A 24,533-nucleotide genomic window follows, 5' to 3' on the forward strand; every position below is an offset into this window, starting at 1 on the left:
TACTCATAGCCATCTTGCTCCTGATAATGGAAGTGCCTCCAGTATTGTCCCTTAAAGTCTGATGGTTTGGGGGGTGCCTCAAATGTATTATCCATGTTAAAGAAGCACCTATACCTACAAGGAGTGTTTCCAGCCTTTAGCTAAAATCAAGTAGTTTAAGTATCTATTTCTGGCTGTTACAGTGAGCATTTTTACCTGGTGATTGAATTTTAACAGATAGAGCATTTTAGCAAAAACAGTAAAATTATTTACAACACAACCCCTACACATACAATTCGGGGAACATCACAGGGGAAAAGAAGAGGATTGTAAGAGCCAGAGAACCTGGATGTTTAGGAGATGGTGTCATGACAGGGATGCTGCATACACAAAAGCTCAACAGTATGGTTACCTAAACAAAACCAGAATCATGACCAGTTCAGATGACATGCCAGTAGGGATGGGGGAGAGGCCACAAGGCCTCATCCCTAAGATGAACCTTTGCTAGGCTGTCAGATTCCAAGTGGTCAGGCCTAAGTACATGTACATGTAACATTAAATGGATTCAGTCGGTTTTATATAAGAATAATTAATGTAGAAGTCAGAAATCCAAAAGGGAGTGGGGGTAGAGAGAGGATTTGGGGAGAGAGAAGGGTAGAAATGGCATAAATATAGTGTATTTATGTATGAAGTTCTCAAATTATAAAAATATTAATTTAAAAGAGCTCAATGTTTACTAGGAACTTCATTTCAATTTAAAACTAAAATGGTATACATTATACATGGCATGATGAGGTTACCAGAGCCTCTCTGAAGGTGGGGAGAATTAAGAAAACTTAAAACTTAAATTTAAGTAGGCTACCAAAAATAATCCTCCTGCTCTCTTTCCTTTTGAACATCTCAGCTCCAACTCAATGTGTATTCCCTTTAAAAGGGTTTGGGTGGATCCCAGCATGTCTCAATGCCAGGCTCTCAGAAGTAGAATAGGACACATTCTGCTTACCTCACATGGTCCTTTGAGGTCATGTCTCTGTTTAAGGTATATGAATGCTTCTAACACCTGTCTTACTCAGCAAACCATAGTAATTCTAAAGTAAAGACTGATGAACAGCAAATGAAGTGTGGAGTATTACTTAGGTTTAGAGTTCCTTTTACACGCTGGGCTACTAAAGCATGGAAAGATACTAACGCGGATTTACAGACATGGCCTCAAAGATGGAATATTAAGAGAAGAATTCAAGTAAGATATGGTACTTGTGCATTAAATCCTCCTAACAGCACAAAAGCTTGTTTCAAAGACTTCCCCTACATATTGTTTATATGAGAAAACTTTGTGGTCCATCATTTAACCTCTACTGGCAAATTTCACCACTGACCCTACTCAATTTTGACTCCTTTGCAAGCCTCATCCAATATAATAATAAACTTGCTTGAAGGAAAATGAAAAATTAATTTTGTAAAACATATCAGCTTTCTAAAAAAAAAAAAGTGGATAGAAAGAAAAATACAGCATTGATACAAATTTCTCTGAACACCTTTTTGTGTAAACCCAAATTTTTTTTCAAGAAATTTGTCTTCTTAGAAAATAAAAAAAATCATTTAGCATTTATCAAGATTAGGTCTACTCTGATATGCACAGAACAACAAAATAATCCATAGCTACACAAAGGAAAATTGTGGTTCTGAGAGGCAAAAGAGAATGGAAAGTACTGTTGGTGGATGTGCATTCTTCTGGCAGTAATGAAATTCTTTGGATCTGGATAATGGTAATGGTTGCATAACTTGGTAAACACACTAAAAACTTAAATTACACAATTTAAATGAGTGCTTTATCCAGTCTATAAAGCATAGCTCAATAAAATTTCAAAATTAAAAAAATCTAGCTATGCTGTTTTGGTCAAATCTATAAGAAAAGTTTTATTTTTATAAAGAGAAATGAAATACAAAAAACAAGACTGATAAAACCATGAAGGTAGTAAAGTAGTAACAGCAAATGCTTCTGCTCATACAGTGTAATTCCCTTTGACTCTATTTACATTTCATTCATTACTTTGGTATGATACTTCCTCATCTCAGCATCTACAATTGTAACAAATGCTTGGAAAGTCTTTTGTTCAGAAGCAGATGCTGGTCTGACTGAAACACACTTGAAAATGTTCTTGTCTGGGTCATAGTGTCCAACACACCTGTGAACTCGGCCTCTAATCAGTCTTGGAAGTTCACGATCCTGTTTTTCAAACATAAAAGTCAAAAATTAGTTATTTCCTCACCTAAAGTTTGATGCTTAACTTATAATATGATCAATTAAGTTGATGATCATATTGATCAAATATGAACAATGAATCACCCAAATGATATGATTCTCTGTTGCTTATAATATCATCAGGCATGCACAGATAACCTGTCACAGAGAGATGGCCCTAACCTGGATAGAGCTTCTAACGAACTAGCAAGAAGTTGCTTCCTGAAATATTTAATAATCTCCCCAATAATGGCTCATGAATTATGTATTCCTTTTTGCTAACAGAATTTCTACTGCAATGGGACTATAGCCTGTAGTTTCATTTTTTGTTAGCATAGGCACTGAAAATGTACACTTTAAAATACTCACAATTTCATAAAAAACACATGGAAGAATATTTTTCCCATCTCTCATAAGAAAAGTCTTTGAATAATGTGGGCCAGGTGTGACAGCTGAATCCAGGACAGCTAATCAGCATTAAAGTGGGAAAATAAAATATTAACAAACATAAATAAAATTTAACAAAGAAATTTGATATTTAAACATCATCCTATAGCATCTCTCCCAGTTTTACTTATACAGTAGGGTTTTACAGAGGAATTGTATCCTTTCAGTGTGTTCTATAGGCTGGATAATCTTCAGAGCCATAATAACAATACAATGCACTATAACAACAAATAAGTATCATAGTTTCATGAAAACAACATTGAATTAGAATTCTGGTGTCAGGTCTTCAGCTTAATACTATTTTATGACATTGTTTAAACTTGATTTGTTTTATTCTCTAAAATATATTCATGTACATGTACAAAAAGAGAGAAAAAGAGAGCAAATAGAAAACAACAGTTTTCAGTACTTCAAGTAATCAAACTGATGTCTATCCATTTCCATAGTTGCATTTAGAAGTACAATAACAGCACCTAAGATCTACCTTTTGGGCTAATCTTCAATATGTATCTGAAACACATTAGATCTCTAGGCTGACTCACCCCACATAACTGCAGGTTTGTATTTTTTTATCTACATCTCCCCATCTCCTTTCCCTTGAACAAACTGTTCAACATCTCTCAAAACTGTTTCTTCATTTATAAAATTTAAGTCCTAATTCACATTTAATTCCATAAATTTTATCAAACAGTGTTATTCATCCATTTAATAACCATCTCCTGAGTACTGATAGTAGACATCTGTTATTTTGAAGGCAACCAACATTGCCTTTAATATAAATAATCTTCTTTTACCAGTTTGTGTCTTCTTCATGGTATCCTAGGTGTTCCTAATGGCATTTAAAATATCCAAAATAGTATTACTGAAGTATTCTTAAATATTATACCTACCCAATACTTCAAAAAGAAGTACAGTTTTCTGCACTTGTGCTCGCCAATACTTCATGCTTTCAATGACTGCAGAAATAATTCTTAAAGAATTATCTTTTTCCTTTACCTGATGCAAGGTAGCTTCCTTTCAGGAAAAAAAAAAAGCATGGCATTAGAAAAGTGTTTCACTTTTCATTATACTCGTTGATCTATGTAAAGTCTAGCTTCTTATACGTGTGTAATAAGAGCCACTAAAAGTTTCGATGCAATTGAACCCCCAAATTAAACCCATCACTTCATTTCACTGCATTATAAAGTGAAAACAAGAGTATACTTAAAATAAGAGAATCACGTAGTCGGAGACATGGCACCGTGGGTAAGGCACTTGCCATATAAGCCTAATGACTTGAATTTGATCCTCAGAACCCATGAAAAGGTGGAAAGAGAAAACTAACTCCATGAAACTGTCCTCTGACCTCCACACATATTCCCCCTACATATATCATACACTCAATAATAAGTAAAGTTTTATAAGATTTACTTATATTGTTATTCATTTACTCCATTAACTTTCTCCTCCACTGAATAAGCATTACGTGTCAGCTCCTTTACAGTTAAGTAAAAGAATTCCTACCCTAATGAGCTCACGTTGTAGACACATTGATTCATTCATTCACTTAACAAGTACTTTTTTAAAACTAAAGAAAAATAAGCATAAAAGCTAGGAAACAAAAGGAGGTGAGGGGAAATAAGTGTGGAAAATGGGGTGATGCAAATATAATCTATAAGAATGTCATAATGAAAACCACTACTTTGTAGTATTAATATACACTAATAAAAACTTTGGTTTGGGGGTATCCACTCTGTGCCAAATCTACTCAAGAAACAGTAGTAAGCAAACAAGCAGGTATGGTGGCACATACAGGAGGTGGATCTCTGTGAGTTCAAAGACAACCTGTTCTACGTAGCAGGGTCCAGATTTCCCCAGTGAGTGCTGCATAAGACCCTGTCTCAAAAACAAGAACAATGATGATGATATATCTTCACATAATTTCAAATCTAAAATCAGATTCATCAAATAAATGAGTTAATATGTATAATAAAACATTAGAAGTTGTCTTCATTTGTGCATGAAAAAAAAATAGAATGAAAAGATAAAGAGAGACAGGGTTTATCATTTTAAGTGGGTACTTAAGTGGGGGCGGAGACCAGCACATATAAAAGTCCTGAAATAAAAATGTATTTTGCATTTTTTATACTTTGTATTTTTTAAGATTTATTTTCTTTTATGTGTATAAGTGTTTTGTATGTATGTTTATATATGTATGTACATTGTGCCCACAGAACCAGACTTTCAGAATGTTGTGAGCCATTGTGTGGGTGCTGGGAAGAGAGTCCAAGTCTTTCAGAAGTGTCGCCAGTGCTCTTAACTAACAAGCTACCTGCCCCATACTTTATGAATTTTTTGAGATCTGAAAACACAGCAATTGAAATGCAGAGGCAGGTGGATCTCTATGAGTATGAGGCCAACCTTGTCTATATAGTGAGTTCGGGACAACACAGTGAAACCCTGTCTCAAACAAACAAACAAAAATACTAACTTTAATACTAACTTTCAAGGGTTGGGGCACAATTTCCTATTGGGGAATGAGGATTGTGAAGAGTACCTAATGAAACTATATTGTTTCAAAATTTCTCCATCTTCTCTCTCCTAAACAAGGTTTAAATATACCCCCTTGAAAATGACTGCCACAGTGAGTCACTGTTTCTAAGGTGACAGTGTCATATTATTCTATGTGCAAGGTAACACAGTAATTAGAATCTCTGTAAAACATGCTACATTTCCAGAAAAAAAAAAACAGAACTTACCCTAATTTCTTACTAAAATCAATGATGTCCAGATTATGAGCAGAACAAATGCCAGAGTACTTAAGCACCCAAATACTAACAGCAGTCAGAAGTTGAAAGAGCAGTGGGAGAAAAATAAAATTACCAAGACCATAAAAACTAGGCCCATAGAGGAACACAGACACTGAAGAGGGGATCTCCGCCTCTCCTCACATTGACATCCTCCCAGTGACTCCTGTTGGATGACCCCTAGTAGAAGGCAGAAAACAAGGGATCTCAAGGGAGGCACCAAGGTAGGACAATGCAGCCTGACAGAACACAGAGATTCACAGAACAACAATCCATTGGGCCTTGGTGTGAGGCATGAGAGAGAAGATAACCAGCACATGTGTAGAAAACATTTCAAAGAACAATCAGAGGTGCAGCTTAGGAAAAGGTACATGATCTCTATACTATAAATCAAAGCAGAGAGATATTGTAGTACAGACCATATTAATCCCAGTGTGAAGAGTCTTAGATGAACAGCACCTTGCAATATGATGTACAAGGCAAGAAAGGCAGAACAGGACCAGATTATAAAGCAGAAGTCAGCAAACTATGGCCTACACTCCAAACTAACCTAACCCACTATTTCTGTCAACTTCTACTAGCCCATAACCATGTTTATTCATTAATGTGCTATCTCTGGCTGCTTCCAAGTTACAACGGCAGAGTTCAGTCTTGTAGTAAAATAACTGCAGAGATGACAGTATGGTCTATAAAACCAAAAATGTTGTTATGTGGAACTTTGCAGGAAAAGATTTCTGGTATCTTTGGTGGGGGGTGGGGGGAGAAATGACATAATAAAAAGCATGGATTGTTTCTACAAACAATGGATAAACTATTGTTACCTTAATGATTAAAAAAGTAAAAATCGACCTCTCCCCGGCTGGCCTGCTGGTGTGTGCACCCCGGATCCCGCCGGAGACATTCTGGAGACTCCACAGATCCCACAGCCAGCGTTAGCTAGCACCCCCCTTCTGCCCATCTCCCGGATCTGAGGCCTGGACCAGACCTCTGCCAGGTCTGCTCTTGTGTGGACCCCGGATTCTGCCTGAGACATACTGGAAGGTCCGCTCAACCCAGAGCCACAGAGGAACAACTGAACTCAGAGTGTCAGACAACATATCCTGAGATATCCAAGAGGAGACACTGAACCCAGAACAGCAGACACCTAGCTGGACTGCTACCTTGGAGGCACCATATCCTGAGGCATCCTAGAGATACCACTGTAATCAGTGCAGCTGGAAAAAAATCTCGGAGACATCTGGACCCCTAGAAGACCAGACACAAGCGAGATAACTGGAAAGGCAGGCTTCAATCAGAGACAGAAGTACAGGTAGCACTAGAATTAACCAGATGGCAAAAGGCAGGTGCAAAAACATAAGCAACAGAAACCAAAGTTACATGGCATCATCAGAACCCAGTTCCCCCATCATAGCAACCCCATCACACCAGAAAAGCAGGATTCAGAATTAAAATCACTTCTCATGATGATGATAGAGGACTTTAAGAAAGACATAAATAACACTCTCAAAGAACAGATAGAAACCCCTAGAGAGGAAACACAAAAATCCCTTAAGGAATTGGAAGAAAAGCAACCAAACGGGAGAAGGAATTAAACAAAACCATGCAGGATCTAAAAATGGAAGTAGAAACAATAAAGAAATCACAAAGGGAGAATACCCTGGAGATAGAAAACTTAAAAAAATGATCAGGAGTCATAGACACAAGTACTACCAACAAAATACAAGAGATGGAAGAGAGAATCTCATGTGCAGAAGATACCATGGAAAACATTGACACAACTGTCAAAGAAAATGCAAAATACAAAAAGCTACTAACCCAAAATATACAAGAAATCCAAGACACAATGAGAAGACCAAATCTAAGGATAAAAGGAGTAGATGAGGGGGAAGACTCCCAACTTAAAGGACCAGTAAATATCCTCAACAAAATTATAGAGGAAATCTTCCCTAACCTAAAGAAAGAGATGTCCATAAATATACGAGAAGCCTACAGAACTCCAAATAGTTTAGACCAGAAAAGAAATACTTCCCGCCATATAATAGTCAAAACATCAAATGTACAAAACAAAGAAAAAATACTAAAAGCAGTAAGAGGAAAAGGCAAAGTAACATATAAAGGCAGACCTATAAGAATTACACCAGACTTCTCACCAGAGACCATAAAAGCCAGAAGATCCTGGACCGATATCATACAGACCCTAAAAGAACACAAATGCCAGACCAGACTACTATACCCAGCAAAACTGTCAATCATTATTGATGGAGAAACCAAAATATTCCATGACAAATCCAAATTTATACAGTATCTCAACACAAATCCAGCACTTCAAAGGATAATTGGTGGAAAACTCCATCACAAGGAGGGAAACTACAACCTAGAAAAAGCAGGAAAGTAATCTTCCAAAAATTGTAAAAGAAGGTAGCTACACAAACATATCTCCACTGCCAAAAACAAAAATAACAGGAAACAACACTCATTTTTCCTTAATATCTCTTAATATCAATGGACTCAATTCTCCAGTAAAAAGACATAGACTATCAGACTGGATACGTAATCAGGACCCAACATTTTGCTGCATTCAGGAAACGCACCTCTGTGGAAAGGACAGACACTACCTCAGAGTAAAAGGTTGGAAAACAATCTTCCAAGCAAATGGTTCCAAGAAACAAGCTGGAGTAGCGATTCTAATATCAAATAAAATCAGTTTTCAACCAGAAGTAATCAAAACAGATAAAGAAGGACACTTCATATTCATCAAAGGAAAAATGTACCAAGAGGAACTCACAATTCTCAACATCTATGCCCCAAATGCAAGGGCACCCACATACATAAAAGAAACTTTACTAAAGCTTAAAGCATACATTGCACCCTACACAATAATAGTGGGAGATTTCAACACCCCACTCTCAGCTATGGACAGATCATGGAAACAGAAACTAAACCAAGACACAATGAAACTGACAGAAGTTATGAACCAATTGGACTTAACTGACATCTATAGAACATTTCATCCTAAAACAAAAGAATATACCTTCTTCTCAGCACCTCATGGTACCTTCTCCAAAATAGACCATATAATTGGTCACAAAACAGGCCTCAACAGATACAAAAAGATTGAAATAATCCCCAGCACCTTATCAGACCATCATGGACTAAGACTTGTCTTTGACATGGACAAAAACAACAGAAAGCCCACATACACTTGGAAACTGAACAATGCTCTACTCAATGATAACTTGGTCAAGGAAGAAATAAAGAAAGAAATTAAAGACTTTTTAGATTTAAATGAAAATGAGGAAACATCATATCAAAACCTGTGGGACTCACTGAAAGCAGTACTAAGAGGAAAAATCATAGCTCTAAGTGCTCACAAAAAGAAATTGGAAAGAGCATACATTAACAACTTGACAGCAAACCTGAAAGCGTTAGAACAAAAAGAAGCTAGTATACCCAAGAGAAGTAGACAGCAGGAAATAATCAAACTCAGGGCTGAAATCAACCAAGTTGAAACAAAAAGAACTATACAAAATATCAACAAAACCAGGAGCTGGTTCTTTGAGAAAATCAACAAGATAGACAAACCCTTAGCCAGTCTAACCAAAGGGCGCAGAGACAGCATTCAAATTAACAAAATCAGAAATGAAAAGGGAGACATAACAACAGAAACAGAGGAAATTAAAAAAATTATCAGATCCTACTACAAAGGCCTATACTCAACAAAATTGGAAAATCTGGAGGAAATGGACAATTTTCTAGACAGATACCAGGTACCAAAGTTAAATGAGGAGCAGATAAACCATCTAAACAGTCGCATAACGCCTAAAGAAATAGACACAGTCATTAAAAATCTTCCAACCAAAAAATGTCCGGGGCCAGATGGTTTCAGTGCAGAATTCTTTCAGACATTCAAGGAAGACCTAATACCAATCCTCTTCAAGCTATTCCATTGAATACAAACAGAAGGAACACTACCCAATTTGTTCTATGAAGCTACCATTACACTCATACCTAAACCACAGAAAGACCCAACAAAGAAAGAGAACTACAGAGCAATCTGTCTTATGAATATTGATGCAAAAACACTCAATAAAATTCTCGCAAACCCAATCCAACAACACATCAAAACAATTATCCATCAAGATCAAATAGGCTTTATCCCAGGAATGCAGGGATGGTTCAATATTCGGAAATGCATCAATGTAATCCACTACATAAATAAACTCAAAGAGAAAAACCACATGGTCATCTCACTAGACGCTGAGAAAGCATTTGAGAAAATTCAACATCCCTTCATGTTAAAAGTCTTGGAAAGATCAGGAATTCAAGGCCCATACCTAAAAATAGTAAAAGCAATATACAGCAAGCCAGTAGCCAACATCAAGCTAAATGGAGAGAAACTTGAAGCAATCCCACTAAGATCAGAGACTAGGCAAGGCTGCCCACTCTCACCTTACCTATTCAATATAGTACTGGAAGTCCTAGCTAGAGCAATTAGACAACAAAAGGAAGTCAAAGGGATACAGATAGGGAAGGAAGAAGTCAAAATTTCACTACTTGTAGATGATATGATAGTATACTTAAGTGAACCTAAAACTTCCACCAGAGAACTCCTAAACCTGATAAACAACTTTAGCAATGTGGCTGGATATAAAATCAACTCAAACAAATCAGTAGCCTTCCTCTATTCAAAGGATAAACAGGCAGAGAAAGAAATTAGGGAAATGACACCCTTCACAGTAGCCACAAATAAAATAAATTATCTTGGAGTGAATCTAACCAAGCAAGTGAAAGATCTGTATGACAAGAACTTCAAGTCTCTGAAGAAAGAAATTGAAGAAGATCTCAGAAGATGGAAAGATATCCCATGCTCCTGGATTGGCAGGATTAACTTAGTAAAAATGGCTATCCTGCCAAAAGCAATCTACAGATTCAATGCAATACCCATCAAAATTCCAAATCAATTCTTCACAGAGATAGAAAGAGCAATTTACAAATTCATTTGGAATAACAAAAAACCTAAGATAGCGAGAACTATTCGCAATAATAAAAGAACTTCTGGGGGAATCTCCATTCCAGACCTCAAACTGTACTACAGAGCAGTAGTGATAAAAACTGCATGGTATTGGTACAGAGACAGACAGGATGATCAATGGAATAGAATTGAAGACCCAGAAATGAACCCGCACACCTATGGTCACTTTATCTTTGACAAGGGAACTAAAACCATCCAGTGGAAAAAGGACAGCATTTTCAACAAGTGGTGCTGGCTCAACTGGAGGTCAACATGTAGAACTTTGCAAATCAATCCATTCTTATCCCCTTGTACAAAGCTCAACTCCAAGTGGATAAAGGACCTTCACATAAAGCCAGGTACACTGAAAATATTAGAAGAGAAGTTGGGGAAGACCCTCGAATACCTAGGCAAAGGAGAAAAGTTCCTGAACAGAACACCAATGGCTTATGCTCTAAGATCAAGAATCGACAAATGGGACCTCATCAAATTGCAAAGCTTCTGTAAGGCAAAGGACACTGTCAACAAGACAAAACAGCAACCAACAGATTGGGAAAAGATCATTACCAATCCTACATCTGATAGAGGGCTAATATCAAATATATACAAAGAACTCAAGAAATTAGATGCCAAACAACAAAATAACCCCATTAAAAAATGGGGTACAGAGCTAAACAAAGAATTCTCAACTGAGGAAACTCAAATGGCCGAGAAGCACCTTAAGAAATGCTCAACATCCTTAGTCATCAGGGAAATGTAAATCAAAACAACACTGAGATACCACCTCACATCAGTCAGAATGGCTAAGATCAAAAACTCAGGTGATAGTAGATGCTGGCGAGGATGTGAAGAAAGAGGTACACTCCTTCATTGTTGGTTGGGTTGCAAGCTGGTACAACCACTCTGGAAGTCAGTCTGGCGGTTCCTCAGAAAATTGGACATAGCACTACCTGATGACCCAGCTATACCACTCCTGGGCATATACCCAGAAAATGCCCCAACAAATAACAAAGACATATGCTCCACTATGTTCATAGCAGCCTTATTTATAATAGCCAGAAGCTGGAAAGAACCCAGATGCCCTTCAACAGAGGAATGGACACAAAAAATGTGGTACATTTACACAATGAAATATTACTCAGCTATTAAAAATAATGAATTCGAGAAATTCTTAGGTAAATGGATGGAACTAGAAAATATCATCCTGAGTGAGGTAACCCAATCACAAAAGAACACACATGGTATTTACTCACTGATAAGTGGAGATTAGCCCAAAATTTGAAACAACAAAGATTCAACTAACAGACGACATGAAGCTCATGAAGAAGAAAGAACAAGTGAGGATGCCTAGGTCTTTCTTAGAAGGAGTAACTAAATACTCAAGGGAGCAAATATGGAGACAAAGTGTGGGACAGAATCTGAAGGGGGGGTTGTATGGAGACCATTCCACCTGGGTATTCATTCCATGGGCAGTCACCAAAAATAGACTCTGATAGGGATGTCAGGATGGGAAAGCTGACAGCAGCCTGATAAGGCTGTCTCCTTAGAGGTCCCCCAGAGTCTGACATACCCAGAGACAGATACTCACAGCTATCCATTAATCTGATCAAAGGTTCCCAATGAAGGAGTTAGAGAGTAAACTGAAGGAGCATTAAGGGCTGGTGGCCCCATGAGGAGAGCAACAATACCAACCAGCCAGAGCTCCCCAAGGTCTAAACCACCAGCCTAGGAGCACATATGGAGAGACACATGACTCCAGCTGTATATATAGGGGACGATGGCCTTGTTGGGCATAGGTAGGAGACAAGGTCATCGGTACCTTGAAGGCTGAGCACTGGGGGGGGGGGAATCTGAGGGTGGGGAGGGGGGCTGGGGGTAGGTGGGTAAACACCCTCATAGAAGCAGGAGGAGGGGGGATGGGATAAGGGGTTCCTGGGTGGCGAGGGAAATGCGGTAATGGGATAAAATTTGAAATGTAACTATTATATCCAATAAAAGAGGGGAAAAAAAGAAAAGTGGTTAGAACCAACATTCTTAATAAAATGTCAGCCCTCTTAAAAAAAAACTATCTTGATACTAAAATTTGTTTTGAGAATTGTATATTGCAGAATGATCAGCCTTGGTGTATCTACTCAACAAGCAAGCTGGGCAGACCTGCTCAAACCTCTGAGGTCCGTGAATTCCATCTGGAGGCAGTGAAGACACAGCATCAGAGAATTGTCAATTTGCTCTTCCCCCCACTCCTCTTCTAATATCTCAATGCCCATAATCAGCTTGAAGAAGCTAATGAAGAGTCAGCATCCCTATTCCCTGGGCTTGGGGACTATTGGTAAATGTTGGACTGTCTTTCTAGGGAAAAGTAGTGGTTTTGTGGGAATAGAGAGGAGTAGCTAGGGGTTAATTGCATAGCCATACCTATTAATAGAAATCTGTATAATTAGTATCAAGATGAAGATATAAATTCTTAAATGGCACCAATTTACTTTGATTACAAATTTTAAGGTTTTCATTGGCATGAGCTTCTTAGTTATATAAGAGTGAGATGAATATTGTTACTCTCATAGGCATTGTACCAGTATAACACATTTAGGAATACAAAGCTTAGACCCAGTCCTTTTTTAACTTTTCTTAACTGATTTGAGAAGGTCAACCTGTGAGTTAAGGGACTATAGCAAATTCATGGCTTGGAGTTTATTATAAGGGTGTACTCTATGTTTTATTTAGAAATAACTGAGTGGAGTTAACAGGCAACAGTCCAGATTACCTTACATGGATAGTTGGTTTTCAAAACATCAGAAATCCTTAGAATTGACATGACAAACATTTCAGTATTAATGTTCATTTTCATTAGAGACCTGTCTGCTCTGGACAGCTTCCTATATTGAATTCTAAGAAGAAATTGAGCATCCTTGGAGTTACTCCAGTTGTGGTGAGACAGCCACTAGGCAAGAATTGCCTCTTTCCTTCTACAGACAAATTACTGTCCAGAAAAGGACACACTTGCAGAATAGTCGACTGATTATATCTGCCTAGACAGAGTAATCAGCCCTTAATAATTCTGCAGCACTAAGGTCTGTCAGATGATCCTGGGCCAGAAGGCAGAAGAACAGATGCTCCAACGTTTTGAAGTAGAGGGAGTGTCCAGGTGTTCAGAGGTCTCTATAAATTGGCTAAGTTTTAGAAGTTATGCTTTGTGCTTCCCACAATTATAGTTAACTCAGTCATTCTGGATTTCTGACGGGGTTGAAAACTTATAGCTATTTACCTTGAGAGAAAAGATTTGAGTGGATGGTCGGCAGCTGACATTCATCCTAAAGCCAGGTTCAGAACTAAATATTTTAGTTAGGATAGATGACAGAGGTGCTGGTTAGTCAACAAAAGGATGGACTGAGTATTAGGACTATTTTGTACCTCACTGGTACAAATTGGCATAATTATGCTCTAATTGTATTTTGAGAGAAAAGTTTCATTTTAACAGGAAGGGTGATGTAAAGGAAGAGCTAAGGTGGGAGGAGTACTGAGAGGAAGAAAGGAGTAAGAAGAGGAGAAGAAGAAGGAGAGGAGAAGCTAGGTGATGAAAGAGAGAAAGAGGAAGGAGACAGGGAGGCAGATGTTCATGTATCTCCACCAGTCAAAGATAGTTGTTATATCTAGGTTGGGTAGTGGTTTACACCTCTGATTGAACAATACCAAAGTTATAAAGCCTATGATTAACATTTTTTAAAAAAATGTATAAATGCAAAAAGGAAAAGGGGGCATGGGATAGGAGTTTTCTAAGGGGGGGGAATGGGAAAAGGGGATGGCATCTGAAGTATAAATAAAATATCTAATAAATAAATAAATTTTTTTTAAAAAAAGTAAAAATTAGAATTCAGTAAGAAACTCTAGAGCCACTATTTAAAAAAAAATCTAAGCTATTTCAGAAACCAACACTCCTCGACTCCAACAGGAAGCTGGATATTTATGCTAATCTACATATGCCATGTATGTATCTTTCTAAATATTTACTACATGTCCTTAAATGTGTAAATAAGCTATTCATTAATATTTAAATGTTTACCTTCAGAGAATTTTCTCTTGGAACATCTCCCAACTCTGTTTTCTTAAATGAATTTTGCTGCAAACTTGGTTTAAATGCCTGCAGAGCACTGGCTCTGTCTGGGCCTTTCAATGTAGAGCCAGGCAGTTTTGATACTTCAGCTTCTTTGAGTCCAGGTAAGATAGGAAATTCGGGTGTTTGGAACTGTTTTTGTCGTTGAGCTCCCAAATTCACTGGACAAGAACTAAATTCACTGCTTGCCACAGGGCTTACAGTTTTATGCTGAGGTCGGAAATCATTTCTATCCCAAGTTCTCAAGCTAGTATTTCTGTTGTTGCCTCTGTAGCTGTAAAAGGAAAACATACTTTGCTATGTCTTCATATTTGGGAACAACCAATGACATTTTTCATTATTCTGACAATCTGTGGTTTAGAGCTACTAAGTAGTAAGACATTTGAAACACATCATTCATTACACAGTGATATATTATTCCTTCTCTTTCAAGATGAAGAGACAGAGTTTGGGGGAAGTAGTAACTCATCCAAAGTTAAACAGCAAGTCACTGGCAAGTTCAGAAATGGAAGAAGACCAGTCTCCCAACTCAGAATACATTGCTGCAAATATGTGTCTATGATATATTAAAGCCTCCACATAAGAGTAGTTTCCAAGTAGAATACTTTTAAGGACTTTTACTTAATTCTTTATATTATCTTGAAATTTTCTACAAAGTAAAAAAAAAAGCTACAGCTTTTTTTTTATTTTTATTTATTTTTATTTTTTATTTATTTTTTTATTTTTTATTTATTTTTATTTATTTTTTTATTTTTTTTATTTTTTTATTTTTATTTAATAAAATATGCTTTTTTTATGCTTTGAAAAGCTCTACTATACAACTCGTTATAGCATTTTTTTACCACCCTAATCTACATTGCTTGTAAAGCTTGACAATACAAGATGTCAATAAAACGCAGGATAAAGTATATTTTCTAAGCAGGCCAGTTAAAACTTACATGGGAAAGAAAAATTAATCCAACTCAAACTCTTGATCATGAATAGTTTTCCCAGAAATACCTGCATTACAAGGCAGTCAGTTCAACCCACCCATTGTTTGGAGAGAAAAAAAAGACAGGGGTAATATAGTGATCAGCAAAAGACTAGGTTTTATAAGGCCTAAAGCTTGTACATTTGAGAAATACTGTTAACAATTTAACTATAAATTTAAGAATAAAAGGATAAAAAAATCACAATTATGAATCTAAGTTATAAATATCACAAACATCATTAATATCCAGGAAAAATATTACAATTATTGCTATTCATTAAATGTTTGATACACCCTACTGTGGAGCTATTTTCTCTAAATTGAAACATTCCTTTCTTAATGGAAGAAGGGGGCTCAAAAGATTGAGGCAGCTAATGAAATTCAGAAGACTCAGAAAACCACTAGGTCCTTCCCACAAGTATATAAGCAGAAAAAAGTTGCAGAGAGGAAACTCTTTGGCAGGGAACTCCAGAGACAGGCTTTTGTGGAGTCATCTGCCATACTGGAGTAAGCTTTTCTATGAGGGAGCTACCTTTGAGTTCTCCATGCTGTTACAGGTAACATCTCACACATGCTTTTTATTACAAAGAAATCATTGAGAATCACTACAAAGCATACCATGTTAGTCATACTTCCAGAAAATAAAGAAAACCAGAATTCACTGATGACTTCCTAAAAACAGTAATTTTTATATTTCTGAGTAGAAAAACACAGAACACTTAAGCAGAACTAACAAATAGATTTGTTATTATAGTATATTATTGAAATTATACTATAATATATTAAGTGAAGAAATCTAGTCTCATAAAAATTAATGCCATGTTCTCAAATATGCAGATCCTAGCTTCAATTTCTTAGAAGTATTTTTTTTTTAATTTAGAGTACCTGTACAGGCTAAGAAACTAGAAAGGGAATGTTGAGGAATTACCATAAGGAGAACACAGGTGATATGTAAAAGTAAGTTTTATTCACCAGATGTAATTGGCATCTTGGAGTCTTACAGCTGAATATGCTTACCCTTTCTAGTTCTTTCTGAACTCTGGCTGAATGGTTCAACTCAGCTGTTCTGGCTCAAAACTCCTCTCCAATATGACTAATTCAAACTGGCTTCTCTCGGCTTCTCAGTAAATTGGTCCACTTGTAAAACTGCCTCTGAATTCCATGATCTGAACTAAACTGACTACACAAACTAAAAGAATCTGCATTGAACTCAACTGCACTGAACTGATCTGAACTGAATTGCACTGCACTGATCTGCACTGCATTGCACTGCACTGAACTGAACAAGTCCACTGCGTTGAACTGCCCTCTCATCCAGACTCCCTCACCCTGCACTTCTCTTATTTCACCTCTCTTTCCTGTCTCTTCTCCTGAGAGTTGGGAGTTGGGTGTATCCTATCTCTGACTCATTGTGTCAAATCTTTCTCTGATTCATCACTTGTCTGCCCCTCAATTAGACACCACTTTCAAACATGGCTGCTTTCTTCTACAAATTGACCTTACCTACATTGTTTGAAATTAAAGTGTGTACTAAGGATATATTCCAGCCAGAGGGATTAAAGGTGTGTGGTGTGTCTGCAGCAGGATCACAAAGATCTAGGTCTTTGGATGTGATCCCTTGCCCGAACAGCCACAATGCTGGATCAAAATTCCTCTATAGTGATATGAAAGTAGAGATGGGGAATGCTGGGGGGGGAAGGGTTTATGTAGGCATGAGGATAAGGATACAAGAAAGATAGGGGGCATAGACAAAACAAAAATATATATAAAATAGCTACATGAAAATCCATTTTAAGTCAGTTTAAACCTTCCCTATACTCTACTTCCACAGATCAACACAAACTACAGATCAAAAATATTTAGAAAAAATTACATCTGTACCCAACATATACTTTGTCATTACTTCTTAAGTACACAATGACAATTATATAACATGTAAACATTGTAACATTGTATTCCGTTATGTAATTTAAAGTATACAGGAAGGTATACATAGATTATATTCAAATGTTAGTTTGTTATTGTAGAAATTTCCTAAATGTATTTCTAAGAAAGAAAAAAAAGATTTTCTTAAAGGAAAGAAAAGAAAGAGAAAGCATATGCAGACTCACCCCCAGGCACTTTGGCTTCTTTCAGCATTTGATTGAATAGATTTACACACAGAATCTTGACTTCTCGGGGAATAAGAAGCAGAAGCTGGTATTTGCCTTTCAAGGAAAAATCTTGTTAAACACAATTTGTTTTTAAATTGATAAATGTATACAGAAAGTAACATCAGTCAGTAACAGACATGTATGTATTGATTCATATGTTTTTCACATACCCTGTATTCACTGTTTTCTTTAAAGGCGTCACCTCTGGATTCACAGCTTCCCACGCCCAATCTCAGAAGTATAAGAACACATAAAAATAAGATTTTATTTTCAAAATAATTCCTTACATTTATTTAATTTAGTAGTTCTAACAAGTTGAAGAAATAGACAGTCTGTAGTAGCACTTGATTTGTTACAGCCTGCCTAATTTTACAGATGTCTTTTTTACCTGTATTTAAGCAAAGATAGTAGTTTAATCTGTCTTTTCCTCAACTGATCCTAATACAATGCCTTATAATTGGCAACATAAATTTAGTTGAATCCAATGTTTCTTAATTTTATTTCACCCCACATAAAGAAATGCATCATAACTGGTAACAAGATAACTATTTTTGAAACTAACAGAGAGACATAGAATCAGAGTAAGATAACAAAATTACTATGTATGGTATACATTTCTATATACATTTTCTAATCTGTTCTACTTACTCTCTTATCTCCTTAATTTCTATTTTTATGTTTTAACTATTTACACATGGGGGGACACAGTGCACATGAGTGTAGATGTTCATGGAGGCCAAATGATCGCCTGGAGTTGGAAGTATAAAGTAGTTTTAAGACACCTGAAAAAGGGTGTTGGGAACCAAACTCAGGTCCTCTGAAAGACTAGTAATCCCTCTTAACCACTAAGCCAGCTGCCTTTTCCATATTCTCTTCTTATAAATGTTGATTGTATTCCAGACTAATAGGTCAAGATAAAAATTCACATTTCCTCATGAGATAGCTCACACTTATAATTTCTCAAGATCAGTTTTCATGCTATGTATAAAACACTTTAAATGATCAGAAAGATTTTAAGTGATGGTGAATGCTGACTTGTGCATGTCCATGTGAATTCCTACTTTTTATATATAAAATGGGAATGAGGGCCACAGATGACTCTGTGGGCAAGGGAACTTGCCACGCAAGCTTCATATGCTAAGTCTGATACCAGAATCCACAGTGTAAGGAGAGAACTGACTCCCAAAATTTGTACACACACACACATATACACATAGACACACACAAATAACAAAATTCAAATTTAAAAAATGGAGACATTGTATGTTAACTTTATACTTTAAATTCCTAGTGTGAAAAACAATGACTACATCAAAGTCTATGAAAGCACACTAAAAAAATTAAAATATGAGTATTATTGTATATAAAATTATTTTAATATTTTATTCATATGATTCCATTAATAATTTTAAAGTTTGTTTCCAAAATTTAAATATACATAACCAGAATGTGCCAAATAGATACCAGAATATCTGCCTATCAGTGCTCTCTTCCAGAGGGAAGTAAAAAGACAGTGAACATTGAGACAGTGAGCAAGATGGCCTAGCAGGAAGCCTTGCCATCAAGCTTAATGACTTGATTCTCATCTCTAGAACACACATAAATAAATAAATAAATAAATAAATAAATAAATAAATAAATAAATAAGAAAAGTAAAGTCTTTCAACACTCACACTATGGCTAACTGGTTCACAGATGACAAGATTTTAGTGTTCTCACTTAAAATGTAGCACATATTAGAAGCTTCCTGACTCGAAAACTAAATCAAAAGTTACAAAAGACAGCCAGTCTCTGAGAAGTCGAGTATGTAAACTCCCAGTAATGTCAGATATCATAATGTGCTGGTTTGAGCTATAAGGAAGCACACTAAATGAGACGCTCTTAGACCATTTGAGCTATCACAAAATATCTTAAATTGAGTAATTTACAAATACAAGTTTTTGACAGTGCTGGAGACTAAAACATCTTAGATTAAGGTAACAACAAACTAGATGTTTGGTGAAAGCTTGTTCTCGCTTCAGAAAGAGCCCTTCTTAGAGTCCTCACATGACAGAAGCAGCAAAGATCCTTCTCCTTCATCTTTCCTTTACAAGGCCACGAGTCCTTTCATAGGGGTAGACTCCTCACAACTCTAAGTACCTCCTAAAGGTTCATCTTCTACTCAACAGTTAAGTTTCAACTTAAGAATTTTCAGATCCCAGAAAATACTGAAAAAACTCTATACACACTTTTCCCTGTTTCTGAGGTAACTCAAACCCTTCCATCCTTTCCTAAAAAAATAAATGTCACAGTATTCTATGTTCTGAGAAAGAAAAATAGTCTTTGCAATGTAGGTTCCTACTTTATTAGAACAAAGGCTCCAGACATAAAAATAGACTCCATTTAAATGCTAAGCCATCCTCGTATACTAGGCAACTCAAAACTCCTGTGCTGGAATGCTCAGAAGGAGCCAAGTAATCTCTATATCTGGGCAGTGAAAGGCAGCAGGGACTTTCTTCACTCAGAGACCAGTAATTTTCTACTTTCTAGTTCTTGTCTCTTGAAATTTTTCCCTACTCATTTTCTTACCTGTTGGTAAAGAAGGGAAACCGTAACTGCCAGAAACCGTACCAATACCTGGATCATTCTGAAGTGGATTAGAAGTTAATGGTTGTCTGTTCCTCTTTTTCTGATTGAACAATGGCACAGGCAAACAGCCTACATAGAATGTACAAATAAATCACTATGAAATAGGTAAATATGATGCCTATGTCTAGAAAGATTTCCACTAATAATATGTAATGATATGCAGTTTAGAGTCTACTTCTATATGATAATAGACTACAGATATATTTCTATGCCCTTGAAATGATTTTTACAATCTTCTAGAGCTTCACACAGCTTACTCGTGTCTCTAAAGTCCTTTCTTCTTCTGTCTGTTTTTATCCCCAAACCTTTCCCAAATCTATCTTTTCTTTCCTGCAGTTCCCTCTTCTGTTTGTCTATTCCCTTAGCTGCAGAGTGCCTATAAAATATACCAAAGCTAAGAAAGAAAAAACTTTGAACCATGCTTTTCCAAAAACCTAACCATACTTTAGTGTGACCACCAGCCTCTCAAACTTTTGTTTGACTAAGATTTATCTTGAAATTCTGATTAACATGTAGGTTCCAGGTCACAATCTCCAATGTTGAAATTTATATTTCAATTATTTACTCTGGATATTATACTCCCCAAATTATACTTTTAATAAGAACCCCATGTATTTATAATATTTCTCTATAAATTATTTGTTAAATGTCTTAAGGTGGTAGTTCTCCACCCTTCTAATGTTGTGAGCTTTTAATACAGTTCCTAGACTGTGGTGACCCCCAACTATAAAATTATTTCATTGCTACATCATAACAGTAATTTTGCTACTGTTATGAACTGTAATATAAATACCTGACATGCAAGATGTCTAATATGTGACCCCCCCTCAAAGTGGGTTGTATATGCTATACCATCACCACTTCCTCCACATGACAAAAGCAGGTTCTTCAGTCAAAACAATAAATAAACTTTTAAAGCAATAAGAGAATTCAGGATCAGAAGAGGTCTTCAAAGCAATAACCAGAAAATCTGAGATAGGACCCAAGTTCCTAAATCTCAGTTTAGAAACCCTTAACACTACTACCATTGTCTAGCTGCCCCATTCTCACTGGAGAATACTAACCCAGGAAGATCTCTAATGAAAACCTATTGTCATGTAGGTTCTTGAGTCAGGATGGCTGGGTTTTAACTGCGCCTTCAATGAGGATTTAAAACAAAACTTCAAAGTTAAATATGAGCAGTTTCCTTAAATTCTTTGTACCAAAGATATATGCAGAGAAGCATAATATAATGATTAAGAATGTAGACTCTAAAATCAGATTTCTAGGTTCAAGTCCTATTTCTAAAACTCAATAGATTACTTATTTAAGGTCTTTGTGTCTTGGTGTCTTATCTAGAAAACAGAGGTGATGACAAAGATTAAATAATACTTGTGACTAAATGTCTAGAATATGGTCCCATCACAAGTTATCATTACAGTCTTCATTGTACATCATAATCATTTCCCTGACTCTCGCCATTCTTGACTTCTATCCTTACCTTACTTCATAATTGGGAAAACAAAAACAATGCAAAATATTAGAGAACAGCTTGGTTGTTAGTGGCTCAGACCTTTGATCCCAGCACTCATGAGGCAGAGATAGGTGGATCTCTGTGTGTTCAAGGCCAGCCTGGTTTCTATGAGGAGTTCCAGGACAGTCAAGGCTACACAGAGGAAAACCGCTTGAAAAGTAAAAATGCTGCTAGAGGGGTGAGGCAGGAGTGGTATGTGGGTGGGGGAGCACCCTCTTAGAGGCAAAGGGAAGGGGGGATGATGGGATGGGGGATTTGTGGAGAGGAGACCAGGAAGGGGAACAACATTTGAAATGTAAATAAATAAAATAATCATTTTTTTAAAAAGACAAAAAAGTATTTTTAAATACTTTTTAAAAAAGAAAACATTTTAACAAGTCAATCAAAAAACCACAAATGTATTTCTTTGTTTCCTGCTCAAAACCATAAATAAATCAATTCGTTTTGTAGAAAAAGCGACAGAGTAAATAAATCTCAGTTCATTTAATTTTACTCTCATCTCTACTGCTAAATACTTTGCCTTGACAAGCTTACTTTACCTCTTTTGACTATAAAAGGAGGCTAAACTAAATGTCTAATCTCTTTAAACATTCTTTCCCAGATGTTCCTATGAACTATATACATGCTTTATGTACTATGTGAAAAATTCCAAACACAATCAAACGCTGCTCAATACCTGCTGTACTTCGAGATGAACTTTCATTCAGGTTTCTCTTCATTTTCTTCAATGTCAAAGCTTTTTGTATTTAGCATTTGACGTTTACAAAACGAAGTTAACTAAACCACAGAAGGAAGAAACATGTAACTCATATTCATCAGCAAGATTAACTTTTCAGTCAATTGATTATGGGCACTATGGTTTAAAACTGTCAAATGCAATCACCTCAGGAATTGCTTTATAAATAAGAATTTAAAACATATCCAATTTTCCCAGCTATGTTCAAATAAGTTATGACAGGGATGAATATAATCTTGTTTTCTAAATATATACAGAGCTTCCACACAGTCTATGCAATATATCAATCAGAAGTCAGGACCCATCATACGAATTTTGAACCAAAGCTATAAGGGAAAGGAATTACAGCATGTGCAAACTTACAGAAACAAATAAAACATTTTCCCATTGTATTTTTTCTGATTTTAGCTTCCTGATATATCTATATCTTAATATAATTTAATTCAACAAATGTTTGCCCATGAAAAGGCCAGACACAAACCCAAATAATTTCTACTGCAAATCCACATCCCAGTGGGACAGACTGATGTGAACACAAGTAACAATGCAATCAAAAAGGTAAACATTAATGTCCAAATATCATTTGCAAAAGTAAAACTCAAAAACAAGAGACTGAGGACTGCCTCTTTGTGCATCTTGAACTTGAAAGCAGAATATGGGAAACTCTTAAGTATTTTTCTACCATTCTAGGAATCAGAACAGAGATGGAGCCTTTTTTTTTTTTTTTTTTCTCAACACAGAAACACCAGCTCATCCCAAGCCTAAGAGAACTTACAGGGGCTGAATACCTTAAATATCCTAAACCTATGGCATGTGAGACAGAATCTCATACAACCCAGACTTGCCTCAAACTTTTAATCTTCCCATCTCTAGCACCCAAGTGCTGGGACTGCAGAGATAAGCCACTATGCTTGATTCACAAATACATGGAAGTACACCATCATCTTCCTGAACCACTAAACTCTGTTGCCCTGAACCCAGCGTCCAAGAGAACCGGCTTCAGCTCGAGCAGGGGTGGGGTGATGGGAATGGGGTGACTGGGGTGGCAGGAGCAGGATGACTGGGGCGACAGGAGTGGTGGAAGCAGGGGTGGCAGAGGCAGAGTGGCAGGGGGCCAGTAGGTGAGAGTGGGGTGACTGGGGTGGTTGGGGCTATGGGAGCAGGGAAGGTGGAGGTGGGGTGGCCGGGCAGGTGTTGGGGTTCTGGGGAGGTACTACCAATCACTGACAAACCTGCTCTAAGACCATGGCCTCAAGCTGAGGCCGGACGCGGCCTGTTTGAGGCCTCCTTAAAGGAAGAGGGAGATTTCCAGTCAGAATTCATCTTCCCTCCCAACAGCCCCCTCCCGCCTGACACACCCACTCATAGGGGCCATTTTAGGTCAACAAACGGTATTTCCCCCCAAGAATCCCCTGCCAACACCAGGTACAAAGAGAGCCCTCAAGTTAACCTCGCCTCCGTCCGCAGGCAGCCACGCGGACCTTCCCGCCTCTGCAAACCCGCGGGAAACTTTGCGCAGGCGCAGCAGTCCTAAGCACAGCACGCAGGCGCTCTGAAGCACCGGCACTACTAACTGCGCAAGCGCAAGGGCCAAGGTATCGCGAGAGTTTAAAGGAGCAAGCCCAACAGAGTTTCTCGGCCCCTAAAGGCAAAAGCGATTCCCTTTGCTTCGTTGCTTGTGAGGTACAATGCTGACCCGGGCATGGCTCTACCTCTTTCGCTGTTTTGTCCACAGACAGAAACTTGTTCTGGTTATGGATTAGGCGGGAGGAACTCCCCAGCCCAGCCTCGCTCCAGCCCAGTGACATCAGAAAATCATGGCCTCTCTTTCCCTTCCGCCTTGCCCATTTCCTAGACACTAGAAGTTTTCTAAGATGCGGCTGACATCCTAGACTGTGTCTAAAGAGAATGATTCCCAAGGCAGCAAAACAAGATATGTCTTGCCCAATATGACCAC

The 24,533-nt window shown here is 37.2% G+C and overlaps 1 protein-coding gene across 1 annotated transcript; it reads right to left on the reverse strand.

Moving 5' to 3' along the window:
- Positions 1–1,874: 1,874 nt before the first annotated feature.
- Positions 1,875–22,617, reverse strand: Spata22 (spermatogenesis associated 22). The gene is made up of 8 exons (XM_034507513.2): positions 22,517–22,617; positions 20,268–20,396; positions 17,870–17,930; positions 17,658–17,753; positions 14,526–14,850; positions 3,559–3,682; positions 2,591–2,688; positions 1,875–2,206 (listed from the first exon to the last, which is right to left on the reverse strand). The coding sequence occupies exons 1-8, from the start codon at positions 22,557–22,559 to the stop codon at positions 2,012–2,014; spliced, it is 1,071 nt and encodes a 356-aa protein (XP_034363404.1). The 5' UTR covers positions 22,560–22,617; the 3' UTR covers positions 1,875–2,011.
- Positions 22,618–24,533: the final 1,916 nt, after the last annotated feature.

The sequence above is a fragment of the Arvicanthis niloticus genome, chromosome 6 (assembly GCF_011762505.2).
Source record: "Arvicanthis niloticus isolate mArvNil1 chromosome 6, mArvNil1.pat.X, whole genome shotgun sequence".
Classification (NCBI taxonomy): Eukaryota; Metazoa; Chordata; class Mammalia; order Rodentia; family Muridae; genus Arvicanthis; species Arvicanthis niloticus.